At 39.1% G+C, this 17,235-nt stretch overlaps 3 protein-coding genes across 4 annotated transcripts in view; all 3 read left to right on the top strand.

Moving 5' to 3' along the window:
* LOC110048903 (kinesin-like protein KIF13A) overlaps positions 1 to 2,541 on the top strand; it is a 30,950-nt gene extending 28,409 nt beyond the window's left edge. The window contains exon 42 of the mRNA XM_089298953.1: positions 107 to 2,541. Coding sequence (XP_089155079.1) covers positions 107 to 345 — 239 coding nt within the window. The 3' untranslated portion in view covers positions 346 to 2,541. The remainder of the gene's footprint in view (positions 1 to 106) is intronic.
* A 1,019-nt stretch (positions 2,542 to 3,560) lies between these two features.
* LOC110048891 (uncharacterized) lies at positions 3,561 to 12,200 on the top strand. The gene is made up of 7 exons (XM_020754650.2): positions 3,561 to 3,990; positions 6,204 to 6,902; positions 7,402 to 7,525; positions 8,878 to 9,104; positions 10,030 to 10,077; positions 10,673 to 10,817; positions 11,807 to 12,200. The coding sequence occupies exons 1-6, from the start codon at positions 3,915 to 3,917 to the stop codon at positions 10,795 to 10,797; spliced, it is 1,299 nt and encodes a 432-aa protein (XP_020610309.1). The 5' UTR covers positions 3,561 to 3,914; the 3' UTR covers positions 10,798 to 10,817; positions 11,807 to 12,200.
* Positions 12,201 to 14,108: 1,908 nt separating this feature from the next.
* LOC149105742 (uncharacterized) lies at positions 14,109 to 16,545 on the top strand. 2 transcript variants are annotated; one of them, XM_089271515.1, is made up of 3 exons: positions 14,109 to 14,266; positions 15,575 to 15,691; positions 15,838 to 16,024. In XM_089271515.1, exons 1-3 carry the CDS (start codon positions 14,204 to 14,206, stop codon positions 15,943 to 15,945), a joined length of 288 nt encoding a protein of 95 aa, XP_089127641.1. In that variant the 5' UTR covers positions 14,109 to 14,203; the 3' UTR covers positions 15,946 to 16,024. The 2 variants fall into 2 exon arrangements, with proteins under 2 accessions (XP_089127641.1, XP_089127640.1); XM_089271514.1 differs by lacking the exon at positions 15,838 to 16,024 and adding an exon at positions 16,052 to 16,545 and having other exon boundaries at positions 14,110 to 14,266.
* The last annotated feature ends 690 nt before the right edge of the window (positions 16,546 to 17,235 follow it).

The following is a 17,235-nucleotide window of genomic DNA, read 5'->3' on the forward strand; positions in this document are numbered from 1 at the left end:
CGAGATCAGTGTCCTAGCATTTTAATTTGTAATAAAACTACAGTATTATTGAATGAATTGCGTCTATAAAATGTGTGCTTTTTCCTCCCTCCCTCCGTCAAACCAGGAAAGAACGATGGCTCAGTGAGCGGCCAGCGGTATTTCGCCTGCAAGCCGAGGTACGGTTCATTTGTGAGACCAGAGAAAGTATTTCCCATCGACTCGGTCAAACGGGAGTCAAACGCTGGTCAGAAAGGCTTGAAGGAAAACAACAGTCCTTCACAAAGTCCCGTGGTCATGAGAAAACAAACACGTGACAATCGTCGAAAGAACGAATGGAAGAGGCGATCAAATATTTTATTTTAGAGAGGATGCTTGGGTGTCAATATTACGTATGAGGCAAGATTGGTGGACCATATAATTGAAAAATTTTTAACTTGGATATCGGACAAGATGTATTTTCAAGCCAAAGAATCTTTCACCTTGAGGACACAATGAAGTATGTTTTGTTCAGTAGCCGAGATCCTCAACACTGATTAAAACCTATAAAAGTACAAGTGTTATTTAGCCATTTCGACTATTTTATCTTCCTGACCTTAGCAGTGTTAATTTAAATGCATGCGATATGATTTTTTTTAGATAAGTTTAGAGGTGCATGATATCACTGAATAGTCGATCCTTTCAGCTTAAAATGCTTTGATGCAAAATTTGGCCAAATCCACATGGACTGAGGCGAATTTAACTTTTGTGACACGAGAAACTACAATCACGTGTTCTTGTTGGATTTTTTTATTCCGAATTGTTTGGCCTCTTAAAAAGGTCAATTTTAAGTCCTGAGCTGAACTTTTTGTCCTCTAAAAATTGTTCAAAAAGTTCCCATTCATTTTCAGTGTGAATTTCAGGAAATTAGCGGGCTCGTTTCATGTGTATTCTGAGTGTTCTAAATCAGTAACACTTCGGCAAATGCACTTAGCTTTATTGGCATACGATTTTGCGTAGAGAAGGCATCATGGTACATATGAATTGACTCTAAGCGGGTAGAGTGTTTGTGAAATGTTTAGCTCTTTGGATGTACTATTGAGGGAAATATTGGCTTTCAAAACTGCAAAATGTCTGGATAGCAAAAGTGCCAATGAACCCACACATTGAAAATTTTGTGTTTTTTAAATTCGTGTCACATAAAATGTTTTCAGTACATCGAGCTCAAATTCCCTGGGACAGTTAATCGTACTGTGCCCTTTCAATATTGACAGCTAATATTTATGTAGCTCCATCACAAACTGAATCGTTTATGCTAATGAATCTGTTATTTTAAACAAGGATCCACTGTATGTACGATTTTGTTTGAACACAATTGTTGAAGGCTCTAAGCTTGAATGAGACCAGAATAGTACATTAACTCACAAGTAATTTATGAATTGTACAGTTTCAAATAAGCGCGTATTCACTAGTGAATTTCGAGTGGGTATTGCAATCGGTATATCATGTATTTATTTTAATAGGTTAAAATTTTGTAGCGATTTATATTTAAACATAAGGAATAGGACAGCAACCTAGTTCCCAGGTTCTACCTCCTTCCCGCTCTCCGTATTGGGAAAATGAGAGGCCCCGGGAACGAGGTTGAAAGGGCAGTTCTTTATTCGCCCGATATGTTCGTATATTCGGTAACCCCTCGGGTAAAAGGACGCTGGCATGCCCCGAGTGGACAACGTCCTGTAATTCCCAGGGATAGAAAATTAAAATTCCTTTTAGTGTATCGTTTAGCCGATTTGATCGTGTTTAATGGATTTCTTTTAGGGAGGAGGGGTGCGGGGGATGAGTGGGGTGGGATGGGGTGGGGAGGGAAGGGTGAATGGACAATAATAAAAGGTATCTACCTGTGATGGGGCAATTATGGCTTTAGGCAGTGCAGCTTTGAGCTCTGCCTCACTCACCTGTAGTCTATCAGGTTATAACTCTTAATAAGGAGAGATCAAAAAATAGTTTCTCCCTACAAAGCAATGCATTGTCGAAGAGACCGCTGATGAGAATAAACATGATATTGTCAAATTCTCACAACTAACGAAAGAAGATTAGTATAGCCAGTAGAGGGGAGAATTTCAGTTTTGAGCGTGGCACTGAAAAGGTTCAAGTGAGGATTTAAATATTTTAGGTAGTATGAGAACCTGTAAGAACCACGTAACTCTCGATGGAAATACAACCCGACAATTTTGGAATGAGGGAAATATTTTTTACTGTACAGCAAATACAAGCTGTGATGAGGAAATACCGTTAAATCAGTTTAAAAAATAAGAATTTAATGTACAGGAAGTTTTCATAACGATTTGGGAGACTTGTAGTTTTACTGGGAATTTTGTACGACTAGCTAACGAAACAACGCCTTTGTAAGGCATATTACGTAAACGAGTTGGCGAAAAAGATCAGATGTATGTGTACATTTTAAGTGACGGTTATGTGTATCCACTGTCTTATATAGTAGCTGAGGTCACTAATTAAGAATTGTTAGATGTTAAAGAGAGAGTATTACACCTTGTATATGAAATAAATCTAGTTTACTGTGAATTATAGTCGTTATGATTCAAATGAGCGCGGTGGGCCCATGGTTAGTGCGCTCGTCTCCGGATCGAGCGGTCCGGGCTCGAGCCCTGCCTGGGGACACTGTTGTTGTGTTCTTGGGCAAGACACTTTACTCTTACATTGTCTCTCTCCACCCAGGTGTATAAATAGGCACCGGCGGGGGTAATCCTGCGATGGACTAGCATTCCATCCAGGGGGGAGTAGGAATACTCCTAGACGCTAAATGATACAGAAACCGAGATAACTCCGGCGGATGAACCACTTTGACCGACGTTTACCTTTACCTGGTTCAATTAAGGGGACTGCGACCCTTAACGAAACTGTCGTGGCTAATTGTCACTAATCGAATTATTTCTATTGACAATTTATAATTTCTTCAAATTTTCCTTTACTCCCTCCTTGCGCCATATTGAGTTGGAAATCCGCTGATCAAAATGGCCAGAATCGCGTGCCTGCCAACCCAGCGCATTTCAGGTTTCTTTTACCTCACTTACGGTATTCCTTTTTTACTCAAGACAACACCCTACCGGGAAGTAGTAATAGCGCCCAGTTACTTGAAATGTGAAACAGAAACCGGACTCTGAAGGGAGCTACGATTGCAAATGGACTAGTAAAACAAAGTAAAAGCTTAAATTTCTTTTCTGATTTCTTTTCTGTTCATCCCCACTAGGTTTAGAGTATAAAGCGACAGAATAAGATGCTTAAAGGCCATTGCAAACCGAACCCGCCCCCCCCCCCCCCCCCCCCCACCACCACCTTCTTCACTTTCAATTTTACGGTGTGCTCTGTAATTTGCAAGTCGTTATTTATGCATCTGGTTTACTAATGACACTGCAATGAACCAGGAAAACGTGAGAAACTGGTAATGCGCTGTCTCAAGGCGTTATCATGTACTTTATATAGTACACACTGAATGACGAAAGAATCTTACAGCTGTCAGCTGTAAACAAAAGAAATGTCATGCAAATCTTAGATCTGTCTCGCTTCTTCGCTTCTTTCCCTGTTGGCTAGCCATTCATGACAAACAGTAACCACTCGAAGCACAACTATACTTTTCTAGGACAGTTGGTAAATTTCTTTCATACGACAATGCAGGCAATTTCTTGTTTTTCCGGACGACTGATATGAACTTTCATCTATGCCCGGTTGGCGTGCTCATCTACTCGTAGCAAAACTTTTGTGACATCACGTAATTGGCTTGTCCAAGTGGGGTTTCGCAGCGTGGTTTCTTTTATTTCTTCCCATGATCTTCACCTAGCCGCAGTAACGAAAATTTGCATTTTTTGCAAGTGAAAACTGACAAGAATGTGGGGGTCCAGCTGAACACGAAAGTGTCGGAAACACCTTGCTAATACACGATGAAGTCAATAACTAGCCGTATTTACCTGTTTCTCGTGACATCATCGTTGACCATCGCTTTACCGCCACAGTCCGGTAAGTCACAGCAAGTTATATTTACTTATCAAAGAAGACAACAACCGATTTAACAACTTCCATCCGGGTTAAATAACTAGAAAAACACAGGTTAGATAAACCAAGTTACACAAGATTACCTACTTAGACGGTGTGTAGCTTCATGGAAATAAGTTATTTAACTTCTCCATCACCAGTGTAACCATGATCTTGGCGTTGTTTCGCAAAAAATCTTTTAGCCTTTCTTTCTCCTGTTGTCTAATTTTCCTTTGTTCAAAACGATGCATTTACGAGATTACAGACTCTCGACGTTTTTCACATAGCATTAGGGATTGAACACTCTACGCGAGATATGCCAACTCTGTCACGTAAATCGAAGACAATGGAACAAATTAGGCTTTTTTTTTCCGGCGACACATTGAACCACATCTTGTGCATGTTTTTTAACCCTTTTCACGCAACAATAGCTTGAATGGAAACTCGCAAACAAGATTTATAACTTACTCAGTACTCAGTTTGTTTGGGTAAATATTACCCGTATTTCACATCTGAGGAGAGTATATTCGTTGATACTGTAGATGAGAATGAATTTCGACGAGCTGTGCCTGGAATCAGTGGAAAAAACGAGAAACATTCATTTCATTTTTACTGTGTTCAGACGATTCAGAATATTAATGACTTCGTCTTCAAAACTCGTGCATGCTGAGTTGACGATAACAACCATTGGAAATGTAGACAATCAATATTTCCTGAATCAGGTGAAATTTAAGTCAGTTTATTTAATACACAGGACACACTAAAACACATCTATTTACTTGACATTAAACTGAGCATCAAAGACCCCAAGAATAAAGACATTTTTGCCTTGGATGGTTAACTCCAAGTTATGTATAATTACAGCATTTTTGTTTATACATTTCTAGTGAGTTCTTTACGAGGAACGATATTAGGTTATGTTATTTATTTTGGATATGGCAACTCCAAACAATGCCAAACTCTCGAAACTTCGTTGGACCAAGTATCACCTCTGTGTTAAAGACCAATTAGTCCTTTGTAATGGTACGATTTAAATTTAAAATCTTAGGCGTTATTGCGCATATAATAAAAATATGCAAATAAATACTTCAAAATAACAACATTAACAATTATAACTCAGGCTCGTTAATGATCCAAGATCCTACCTTGAAGGTGAGGCCCTGTCCACAGTGCGTCGGAAAAATTTGAAAACGCAGCTATATTTCTACGGCTGGGCCTACCGTCCACACTAATCTGTCACAAAAACGGAACTTTTCGAAAACGCTCTTCAAACCGGAGGAATTTGGCAACGCCGGGCCTTGCATGTGATAGTGTGGACGGAAAACATTTCGAAAACGGAGCTTTTCGAAAACGATGACGTCACGATAATCACGTGATTTCCCTGACCGAGTTTTCCTCAAACACAAATCCAAAATGACCGGTGATTGTTGCGTTTTCAAATTTCTCCGGTGTAGTGTGAACGGAAAACATTTTATGCGTACCCTCTCCGGCGTAGTGTGCACAGCAGTGCTAAATACCATTACACCCAAATAAAGTCATTTATTTATAGAGATTTTGGTGATGATGGAAAAAGAATCATTTTGTGTGTTGAAAATTTTTAAATATAATACAATTATGTGTTTTTAAGTAGACCGTATAAAGTTCTTCCTTTCTCTGAATTGCAAAACTAGCCAAAAAGCAACAAAAACAGCACTAGTCGTATGTTCGATGCTAACAAGCTTTCTGCAAGAGGTTATGTAGGTCATATCAGGTTTTAATGCCTGCAGGCTGACTCCAAAATTTCTTTTAGACCATCCAGGCACCAAATGCATTCGGCGAAAACAGAAATGTCCCACGCTATGGTCTAAAAATATTCACATGAATATTTTCAACTTAAAATCGGCAGAAAATAGGAATATTCAGCATCGGCCGGAAAAAGAAACAATCTAATAGCAGAAAAAAAGGTGTATTCAGGTCCAGACCTTGAGCTAACGGGGGGGGGGGGGGGGGGGGGCGGGGGGCTCTTTGCTTGCCCCGCCGGCTTTTATTCCTTCCGCGATTTTTCTTTTTTTACCCAAAATAAGGGGAGCCGGGTCCCCCGGGCCCCTTCCCTAGATCCGCCACTGGTATTTAATCTATGGCGCTAATTCAGTGTGCTTTTATGTACATCATTTCTCTTTATGGATAGTACTAACATATGTTTAATTTTCAATTTACAGAGTTTACCTTTTACCTGTATCCTATGTGGAACGGCCAGATCTATGGATACAGACCAAAAACTAACGAGTCCTACTTTCCTGAAGCCATTGAGGGTAATGTTGTAGTGAGGAAAGACGATGGAATACACGGTGTGTTTTTGTTCCAGAGTGAAGCTGGTGCGACAAACAGAATCGTTCTTGGTAACCTCGATGCAACTCTCGGTGACGTTTCAGCTTGTCCAAACTTCACAATCTCGTTTCTTTTCAAATTCATCTATCCTCTTCCCCAGGGTGAGGCAATTCGAGTGTTCATGACCAATCCTGAAAGAGAGCTTCGAGCAAGCAGCAATCCTGTTGACATACATTTCTTTCAAATCGCCGACGACGTGTCCCTACACGCCATCGTTGGAAAGCACGACAATGTCACAGACGGCGCGCGCGTCAGCAATATCCCCACAATGGACCATTGGACTCACGCAGTTGTTGTGTACCGCGAACCGCATGAACTGGAAACGGAGATCTATTTGAATGGCTCTAGGGTACCTGCTGATCTCTACGAAAATCCTTTAATTCCAGAACTGCCAGATGCCGAGCCTTATGAATACACCATTGGCGACGATCAACTGAACGCAAGGTTGTCCCTCAGTTGGTTTCAGTTCTTCAAAGGAGCTCTAAGCGCGGAGCAGGTTCAAAACCTGTCGGATGACACCATCAGTCGAGGTACTTCTGTTCCTGCTTTCCCTGGGGGGGACCACTATGTCTTTAAGAAGAGGGAAAAAAGATCCCAGGGCTTATTTTTCAGAATACAGTAATACAGTCTGTATCATGTGTTCTATCACGAATGCCGTTCGCTGATTGGCTTCGCTACTCACTATATATTCTGTTGTAGATAGTGAGTAGCGTAGCAGTGTGCCCTTGTTAACGAACTGGCGACCGCTTCTCGAGAGTTTTCAAGTGTCCGTGAAGAGGATTGAGATAAAGTTTTAAACGACTAGTAGATTTATACTAACACAATTAGATTATTCGCTCTCGAATTTCTATACGTGATAGCTGACTCGGGTTGCGTCCTCGTCAACTATCAGACTCGATAGAAATCTCGAGCTCATAATCTAATTGTTGATTAGTAATGTATAACCGTTGTCTTACTGTAACTGAAGAGTGAAAGTGGCTCATATATATATACTTGCCTTATTTAATAACTATAGCTTTCTTCTTTTAGCGTTGCAAGCCAATCAAGTTGAAGTGAAATTTACAATCACTTCAGTAAGTGTGGAGGAAGATGTTGAGAGCGTTGAACTTCTAGCCACGAGGAGCGGCAATATGGAAATTGCGTCAGTAGTCAGGTTAGACAAATTAATAACGAACAATAACGTAACAGAAACGAACAACAATTCACTTTAATTAGTGTTTGCGATCGTCAGACTCGCTATCTGATTGGTTAAACAAGCAACTACTATTTAAGAATTACAATAGCAGCAAACTCGAGGTTTTTATTAGCTGAGCCGATAAAACCCGAGAGCGAACTGCTTAAAATAGTTTTAGCAAAACCTACCGACCGGTCTATGAATCAAAAAGTTTTTTATTCAGAAACTTTACGAAACCGCGAAGTTGAAGTATTACATCAAATAAAAGACTGTGTCTTCTAACCTTAATTTCTAACACAAATAGTGTTCAACATACGACGCGCATCGTACATCGTATAATTTTTTACGAAATTGTGATAAAACAGTGTCTCGAGTGTTTACGATCTCTCCTCAATCGAAACTAGGAAACACCGTCACGGTTACAATTTCTTTTGTTTAAACTAGATGAGTTATTAATGACATCGAGAGGCAATTTTGAAAGATTCACAAGCCCTGGTGCCGTCTGTCGAACTTTAGATGACCACAGGGGCAGATCCAGGATTTTTCTTAGGAGGGGTGCACCGCTAAGAAATAGTGTAACTGACTGGTAAAATAAACAAATTTCAAAAGCGAATAGGGAGAAGACTTCATCTCAGGGGGGAGGAGGGTGCGCACGCCCTGCATCCTCTTTCTAGATCCGCTCCTGGACCACTGTACAGCCAACGAGACTAAACGCCTTTAGCCGATCAATGGCTTTCGCCAACTCCCAGTCTAACAGCTAAATTACTAAAATATTTTGAACTGTTTTTGAAAACGTTTTGACGTAATATGTTTGTTGTTTCACTGAGATCAAAATTCCTAGAATTTCTTTCTGAATATATTTAACAATTAGACTACTTCTCGAGATTTCTATCGCGTGGAAGTTGACGAGGGCGCATAGAAATAGAGAGCAAATGATCTTATTGTTTTAGTATAAATCCAAGATCGAGTTGTTCAAACGGCTTTATCTAAATCATCTTCACAGACACTTCGAAAATGCAAAGAAGTGACCACCATTTTGTTGACAAGCGCACACTGCTACGCTACTCACTGTCTTTCACAGAATAGATAGTGAGTAGCATAGCCAATCAGAGGACAGAATTCGTGATAGAACGCTAGTACACTTATGCTAAACAATAAAAGAAACCATTTTTTCCGGTGTGGGTGAGCAAACCAGGAACTGAATTAAATTCTCTATCTAAGAAAATCATCCACTGGTTTGGCATGAACGAAAGTTCACATTTCTTCCCGATTGACCATTCAGATAACAATGTTTTCATTACATTTCTTTGATGTGATTTTCTGTTCTGTAGTTTCAGCGCTTCAGATGGAAACGCTAAATTAAACAAGGATTTCACCTTCGCGTCCAGTGACGACTTGGTTTTCAAGCCAGGAGAAGTTTATCTCAGCATCGATGTTCCGATCTTAAGTGACGACTTTACTGAAGATGATGAGAACTTTACGATCTCCATGGCATCTAAGGATGATGGCGTTACCACCGTCACGCAAGGCACTGTCACGATAACCATCGCCAACAACAGTGAGTTTTCGCTTTTCGCTTTTTTCAACAGAATCGGTTTTAATTAACAGAAGTCGATGTTCCTTGTAAATTTTCTCTAAATCGGAAAACTCATTTCATTCTTTGATATTTTAATTTTTGATTATATGAACTCTCAATGCTAAAGAGTTGAAAAGCTTTGAACCTTGTGAAGGCGCAGTGGCCTCACGGTTAATGCGCTTCGACTCCGGATCGAGCGGTCCGAGTTCGAGCTCTGGCCGGGGACATTGTGTTGTGTTCTTGTGCAAGACACTTCACTTCCTCAGTGTCTCTCTCTACCCATGCGTGCAAATGGGTACCGGCGAATTAAGCTGATTCAGCAAGAGAACGGGAACGTCATTTGACGACGGCGCGCGCAGTACAAATACCCAAATATGGTCAAATTAGAACAGAATCCAGGTTATTCCGCGCGCCCTGCAGTCGTCATCTGACGTTCTCGTCCTGTTGCTAAATCAGCCTAATGCTGGGGGTAACCCCGCGATGGACTAGCATCCCATCCAGGGGGGAGTAGAAAAACTCCTAGTCGCTTCGTGCTACAGAAAACAGAGACAAGCCACGGCCGGATGGGCCACTTGGCTTTTGTGCAGATTTAACGTTGCTGGTAGGCTTTATTCTAAAAGCTTGCTCGAATGCTCGCAGATTATTAAATCTAAAACGAACATGCGAATTCAAGTCTCCCACTAGCTGCCGCATTTTCGGTCTTTCTTTCATTACTCTAATAGTGCACTACTTAAACGAACAAACACTTTACAAACTCTACTCAGTCACAATACCTGTCCAACAAACTATTCAAAACTAACCTTTCCAAACATTGTATTTTCAAGGCAATCGTAATTATTTTAGTTTCCGACATATCAAGCCTTATTACAATGATCTAAACATCTTTCTGTTTTATTCTTTATCTTAGCTGGCCCAGCCGGACGTGAAGCAGATGCACAGAACATGCAAGACGAAGGTTAAAGAAAAAATTACATTAATTTCTTTTTTTTTCGGTCATGAAAACTATATAAGTCATATAAATCAAGGTAATAAAGTTACTTGCCAATTCTGAAGACTTGCACATTACAATCAAGTTTTTCAGACTCCTTAACCTCTCACAATTAACGCAGATCAGATAACCATAGTTAAGCAAAGTCCCTTATATAAAAACGCACCTTAAATGACACAAGATTACCTTATTTATTTACTCATTCATTTATTTATTTATTTATTTATTTATTTATTTATTTATTTATTTATAGAGGTTCATGTAGTTTTAAATTGCATCAAACTGTACTTAAGTAACTCGGGTCATTACCTAAATTCTTTAAGTTTACACAAGGACAGAAACTTAGAAAGTGTGCACTTTAAGAAACCTAAAGTGCGCGCCCACTTTAAAAAACTTAAGAAACTTTCCATTTTGAAAATACCTTGGAAAGTTTAAAGTGTTTATCAGTCAAGATTCCCTTTTGGGCTTTTCGTTTCACAATGTAAGGGGAGACTAATAAATACCCGGTGTGTTAATTGTTAGTTCTTTCAATCTTTCTTTGACATAAGGATTTATTTTACAGAATGTGCCGTGGATGTAACTACCTCCTGTCTCCTTCCACTCATTTTGCTATGTGTAGCCATTGGATTGGTGGCCTTGGGGATCATCATTTTGCTTTTGTTTCTTCTAACGTTATCAAGCAGATGAAAAACAAAGAAATGAGTCAAGTATGTATGAAAGAGCCCGGGGGAACTCCCATATAAAAGGACGGGTGGCTCGTGGTGCCTTTTAGGGGTTAAAAAAGTGATTTTGCTACCTCTTAGGGTGTTCAGGCTTAAAAGTCCACAGCGGGAGCTTTTTGACGGCAGATTATGTGTTGTTTTATAATTGGTACCTCTTAGGGGAGAAGAATATTTCAAGCCACGCCCGCAAAACAGGATCTTCGTACCTCTAAATTAGGGCTTCTTTTCAAAATTCCCGTCGAACACCCCCGTCCTTTTTTTATGGGAGTGTCCCCCCCCCCCGTCGTATGAAAGAGGTCAAAACATCGTAGAAATTAGTATGAGTAAGCAAATAGCGACGAGTGAAATACGGAAGTAATTTAACGCGCGTTTTGTTAAAATTCTTATAATTTAGTTGAAGGAAATTAGTAGCATTTTGACAAAACGTAAGTAAAATGATGTCCTAATTTCACGGGTATACCATCTGATTATCTTTCAACATATAATATCGTGGATGACAAATGAAGCTTACAATCGTGGGTTTATTTTTAACTTGTTTATTGCATCGAGAAATTTCGCGCCAAACGTTACCATGGCAATTTCGTAATTTGTAATTTTACGTGTGAAATTATAAATTATCGCTGAAACTTCGCACCAAAATAGAGGAGTAATTTGTGGCTGCCAATTAAAAATTCTTTTGTAAGCATTAAAATTAGCCCAGCTAACCTCGTTTTTGAGTTGATAATTCAAAAGAGTTTGTGCTTCCAAACGAGGTTAGCTGGGCTAATTTAAATACATACAAAAGAATTTTAAATTGGCAGCCATTTATGAATAGGGTCTATTATTGCGTTAAAAATTGAACAACTGACTAAAAGTCTTTCCCGGCTGATTGTTACTACGGAGTGGAACACCCCACAGGCTCTTTATGGTTTACCTTATTTTTTAAATTCTCGTGGGCTAACCTGCTTGTTTGTTTGTTTTATTGTTTTGTATAGGTGAAGGACTCTATTTGAAACTTGGGTCAACCAAGAACAGGTTTCCGTCGATTAAATGAATTTTAAAAGAACACTGTGGTAATAACTAGTAAAAGGAGGAAACCAAATTAATAGAACATTGTTTTAGTTACAAGACCACAGCCCTCGTATGTATCAAAAAGCCACACCCAGAGGGTTTTGTAAAGGTTTGGAAAACTGGTTTCTCAGTTGTGTTCTAAACCTGTTTAACAAACTTTTATTTCGCGTCCGGTTAATTTCCCAAATATTTTTAATATCAGAATTTTCAACCTATTTTGTATATTGTATCTACATTTTTGCCTCTGTTATGTTGCGCGCATGCGCAGATTGTAATTATAACGGTTATGATAGTGTCAATAAATGACGAATAATTTCATCTTGTTGACTCTCTCGCCACCTTGGACTAAATGCCAGAAACGGTATTTTTTTTTAGAAAATGAATTTGTTTCCTGGGACAGTAAACAATTCTCGAATCAGTATTATTGAGTTCATTCACGTCACCGGAGGCCTCGTTCCAAGAGAGGAGTGGGCTCTGGAACGAGAATGTATTGAGCCCCAAAACCTCTATTCTTTGCCAAACCCTAAAGTTATTTTCTGTCAAAACGGAGCGTTCTTCAATACATAGGCTCGTCGAGGTTATTATATTGCACATATAACCGTGGCAAGGAATCCTAACTTATTTTGGAGTAATCGATAATGATCGATATTGAATCGCCGTGCAAATGGGAAGAATATTGTAAACAAAGATTTCCCCACAATATTTGTAAAATGAACGAGACTTAAGACTATAGTAGTTGGTTCTGCTATAAAGTTGGAGTTTGACAACTTGCCTGGATTGGTGGTTATTCAAGATTTATAAATCAAAGTAGTAATTATCTTACAAGAGGTTCATAAATGGTCATAATTATTCAAAAAGGAAACAACAGAACTATTTTTAATATATCATTAATCCGATGGCTGGGCCAAGTACTTAGCATGGATCAGGCTGTTAATCCTAAGATTTGTCTTGCGTTGAGCACCACTAACAAAAGGAAACCTACATGGTCGGCCCAAAACCACGAGATGCCGAACTGTCATGGCTTAGCTCAGTGAGGTAAAACTGACTTCGGGTGAGGCACAACATGCTGCGCAAAATTGGGATAAATAGAGAGGAATTGTTGTTGCCTTAGACTCAGTAGATCCCACAGGAAATAAAGGGGATTAAGTAAGTCGTTTCATCTAAGGTATTGTTATTGTAATGAGAGAATTAACTTGTAGGCGTTCGATCTGTGATCACGAATTAAAACCAAGCCACTTGTTTTACAGTTGTGTAATAAACTAAGACGAAACGTACATTTAACTAGAGCTATTGAAAATTGGGGCAGATTTAGCACAGGATTATATCACAAACCCCGCCGAGTACTTTTTTGGTTTTGTTGATCCAATTTGCATGAAATTTGTACTTTTTAAGGCACAAAAATTAATTCTGTCCATGCCCCGACAAACATACATACATACATATACATACATACATTTTATTTGCTATCAAATTAAAATTACAATTGTAACATGCCCGCGGATAGCTGAGCTAATAAGCGCGCTCATGCCTTAATTTATTTCATCTGATTGTAATTGAAAATAATTTTCATCTAGCGGGACATACTGTTTTTTAGCGGGTTGTAATGCGGGACAAACAATTACAATGGACCTTTTCAGAAGCGTCAAAATGTCTCTTCTATTTTCTCTCGTTTCACTCAGCGGAATAAAAACATTTACATTATTAGTATAAAAGGGCACAAATAATATAACAAGCCGCCAGCAGTAATCGAGTTTATTCATGAGGAAATGAAACCCGCTGATTACGAGTTACAAGAGAGGGAGAAGCAGTGAAAAACTTAATAAAATTCGTAACAAGCCAGAGAATAAACCATAATTATAACAAGGAAAAATAGCTTCGAGTAAACTGGTCGGCGTCAAACTAAGGAGTGAAAGTTCCGATTGTCCCGATGGGAAATCATATACAAGTCATACAGTACAAGCTAATTAACACCGAAAATAAATTAAATAAAAATAATTTTTGTTAATTAAAAGCCCTGCTGTGGAGTTCTAAGTTGAAGCTAAATCTAGTGACTGGAATAACTGGTCAATCATTCTGGCCAGCTGACCGAAACCATTCTGCTGGTATTACCACAGAAGTTCGGCTGAAATATTTCCTGGTATTTTATTGTGATAAACATTTGAGCTCCTAATTATAACGCGGGAAAAGCCATCTCACATACAATGTTTTGTTTCCAAGCGCGGGAAAATATCTTGTAGTAAAAACCTCTGATTGGTCAACTACACAATACCTTTGCTGTGATTGGTTGGCGCATTGCACGAGTTTTGTAGGTTAACTGAGGAATGGTTTCACAAACAAGCAGTTTCTTGAGCACATCAGAGGTGGAAGGAACTTGCTCTTATCAGGTAAGAGAAAATTTTCCCTGTTGGTTAAGTTGTCTCACCGTATAAACATAGCTTTTCATCAGTAGCTTCGCATCTTGAGCAGCGCAATGTAAGTCTGTCTTTGCATTTTTTCTTACGGAATACTGTAACTTTTGAGCCGGCTTTCCCTTTTTTACCAGCTTGAATGAAAACGCCTCAGTCGGTTGCAGGCAGTGATGAATCTGGCTGATCATTTGATGTGATAATTATCTTAACGTTGACATAATAAAAACTCATCACAAAGTATACGAGCGTGCTCAAATTTCTAGATGAATAATTTTAAGCAAGTTGATTCTTTGACCAGCCGAGGAGCGACTTTTCTCGATAAAATATTCACAGGATAACTATAAAAGTGTACCGCGGGTGACATGTCAAAAAGGTCTGGCAGCATATTAAAAATGCGTTTTTCAAGAGAACAAAACCTTTCCCGCAAAATCATTTTCCCTGATTTCCATCTGGTATCTGGTAGGCAAAACTTATTACACTGTAAATATGCAAGTTATGGACTACAGTGAAGTACCAAAGCAATTCCTGCATACGCATTGTAATTTCGACACGCATAAATTAAGCTCTTTCTTTCTTTTCAAACAATGGTTGAGTCGAGACTAGAAAGCTCTTTTAAAAAGTAAAGAAATGGAAGATTTTTGCATTGTCATCAAAACTCAGGTTATTGTGATCATACTTGTTTTCATGATGGCATAAGACATCCAATTCTACAAACTGGAAAAGTACCTCAATCGGAACTGATTGAAGCATAGATTAGACAAATTGGTGTCCTCGAAAATTGGAATGTGCTCTTCTCACATTAATCAGCCATACAGTTGAACCACAAGGTTACAATTTGGTGTATAAATTATCAATGGTATTCGCCGGGCTCGTTGTTTTCTAGGTGCATGAGAGATACGCTTGAAAGCTTGCGGGACGCGCGCGCGCAAGGCATGAGCGAAGAGGGAAACACGCGAGAAGAGAAAAGTCTTAGTGGGTTTTTCATACGCGTTGAACAGGTTCGTGAATCTGGAGTATCTGGTAAAGCCTTGCCAGAAATAAATAAACTCAAAAGAAATACTGTTAAACGCAGAACAAGACTTAAAGCCGTATAAAAGAAAGATTTTATAATCGTATGTTTCTAATTTGGGCTCATTACACATGATTTGACCAATGAAAATTAAAGCTAAATCGTGGCGTGTGCTGATGGATCCTGGGCGCTTCTTATTTCACATTGATACTTAACTTATCTAATTTTGATAAATTCACCTTCACGCTGAAGACATACTTCCTTTTCTGACCAAGTTTTCTAGAAAGAGCTTCGCTATGGATTCCAAGTTGCTTTTCCTCATTTTGGCTACCCTGGCGGTTGTCATGGTTACAGCAAAGGATGACTCCGACGAAATTAATTGGCGACTGCAAGTGAGTTATATAACACTTGATGTAAAAATGTCTCTTTCGGGCTTAATTTTTGAAGGAAAAACTGAATACGTTTCACTGTTTACATCGTCACTTTTTTTCTTTAATTACTAGCTACATGTAGCTAGAGTGTTCTTGTTTTCCCACAGATCTTCGTTCTACCACCACCAACATCACTATCATCATCATCATCATCATCGTTATCATCGTCACATTCTATTTGCGAGTATAAAAAAAAAAGAAGTACAAACAATTGAAACACTTTTGATGGGGCATGAGATCCCACCACGCTTATAGCATGTTGCCGTGGTTTTTGCCGTTTTTCCAAAAAGAAAATATTCGATTTTTCTCTATCCTTGGTAGGACTTCCTGCAGATGAGGCCCCGTGGGGAAAAAGCTGACTGCAATTTGCAATCTGATTTGCAATTTGCAATTTTAAATACCATTGAAGGCTCGAAGAAACGTTTGGGGTCACTGTGTCCCCAATTAGTGTAGGGGTGTTTCTTCTCGGCTAGGGAAGACTGACACGTTAATTAAGTTTTGGTTGATTGATGGATGGATGGATGGATGGATGGATGGATGAATGGATGGTTCGTTGATTGATGGATTCAGCTTTATTGATGTGTAAGATACATGTGTGTCCATGCCGACCTTCGGTATGAAAATGTCAACGGCGAAACAAAACTTATCAATAATGATTGTAACAGTATCGGCTAAGTCAGCCCTAAAACGATTTCATTTTCCATTTTGTACCAGCATTTTTCAGGGTGATCATTACTTTCAGATACTGAGACATACCAGTGCACATGTGTGAGCATTTAGTAGCAATAAAAAATTGAATGTGTGAAACTCTAAAAGCTGTCTGTCATTTTCTGCATGTGTTGGTGTTGAAAACCGCAACAAACACTCGAAGTAATGAATGATGACTTATCTTAGTATCTTTCAGGCCCACCCAATCTAAGCTTTTTTTTTTTACAAAGGTCTTCTTACCATTTCCGTTTGCATTTAGTGTAAATGGTAAAAAAACCTCGTATGCCTTTCTGTGCTCAATAACTTTCTAAACTAATTGAACCAATGTCAATCGTGATTGCGGCTTGCTCTCGTTTTCCCGCGCTTCGCGCCAACTTCACTACCTACGCCATTTGTGATTGGTCAGATCGATTTTGGTTATACGTGACTTAATTGATAATCCCTGTATTTACCAGTATGCAGTATCCATGGAGACGTAGAAATACTCCTAGTCGCGCGCTTGGCTCGCTGTAGACTTAACTTTTTTACCTTGACCTTTTTTAGAAAGGAAATATTACCTGCAAATCAAAGCTTTCTAGCTTGTACTATCATATGGTCGTTAAACGAAATCTTACTGGCTATTCGGCGGTTTTATTTTATAACGCTTTAAGAGAGACCGAGGCCCAGTCCACACTACGCTGGAGAAATATGAAAACGGCGTTTTTACTTTGAAACGTAAATAAATCACCAGTCGTTAATGATTTGTGTTTGAGAAAAACTCGCGCAGGGAGATCACATGATTACCGTGACGTCATTGT

This window comes from Orbicella faveolata, unplaced genomic scaffold (genome assembly GCF_042242905.1).
Source record: "Orbicella faveolata isolate gen_17 unplaced genomic scaffold, um_ofav_v1 contig_34, whole genome shotgun sequence".
Taxonomy (NCBI): Eukaryota; Metazoa; Cnidaria; class Anthozoa; order Scleractinia; family Merulinidae; genus Orbicella; species Orbicella faveolata.

Bases quoted from the DNA above. Each gene is read 5' to 3' on its own strand.
- LOC149105742 (XM_089271514.1), top strand. From the start codon at position 14,204: ATGGTTTCACAAACAAGCAGTTTCTTGAGCACATCAGAGGTGGAAGGA. The intron at 14,267-15,574 runs GTAAGAGAAAAT...TTTCTGACCAAG, and splicing joins AAGGAACTTGCTCTTATCAG to TTTTCTAGAAAGAGCTTCGC. The intron at 15,692-16,051 runs GTGAGTTATATA...TATCCTTGGTAG, and splicing joins AAATTAATTGGCGACTGCAA to GACTTCCTGCAGATGAGGCC.
- LOC110048891 (XM_020754650.2), top strand. From the start codon at position 3,915: ATGAAGTCAATAACTAGCCGTATTTACCTGTTTCTCGTGACATCATCG. The intron at 9,105-10,029 runs GTGAGTTTTCGC...TCTTTATCTTAG, and splicing joins GATAACCATCGCCAACAACA to CTGGCCCAGCCGGACGTGAA. The intron at 10,078-10,672 runs GTTAAAGAAAAA...TTTATTTTACAG, and splicing joins ACAGAACATGCAAGACGAAG to AATGTGCCGTGGATGTAACT.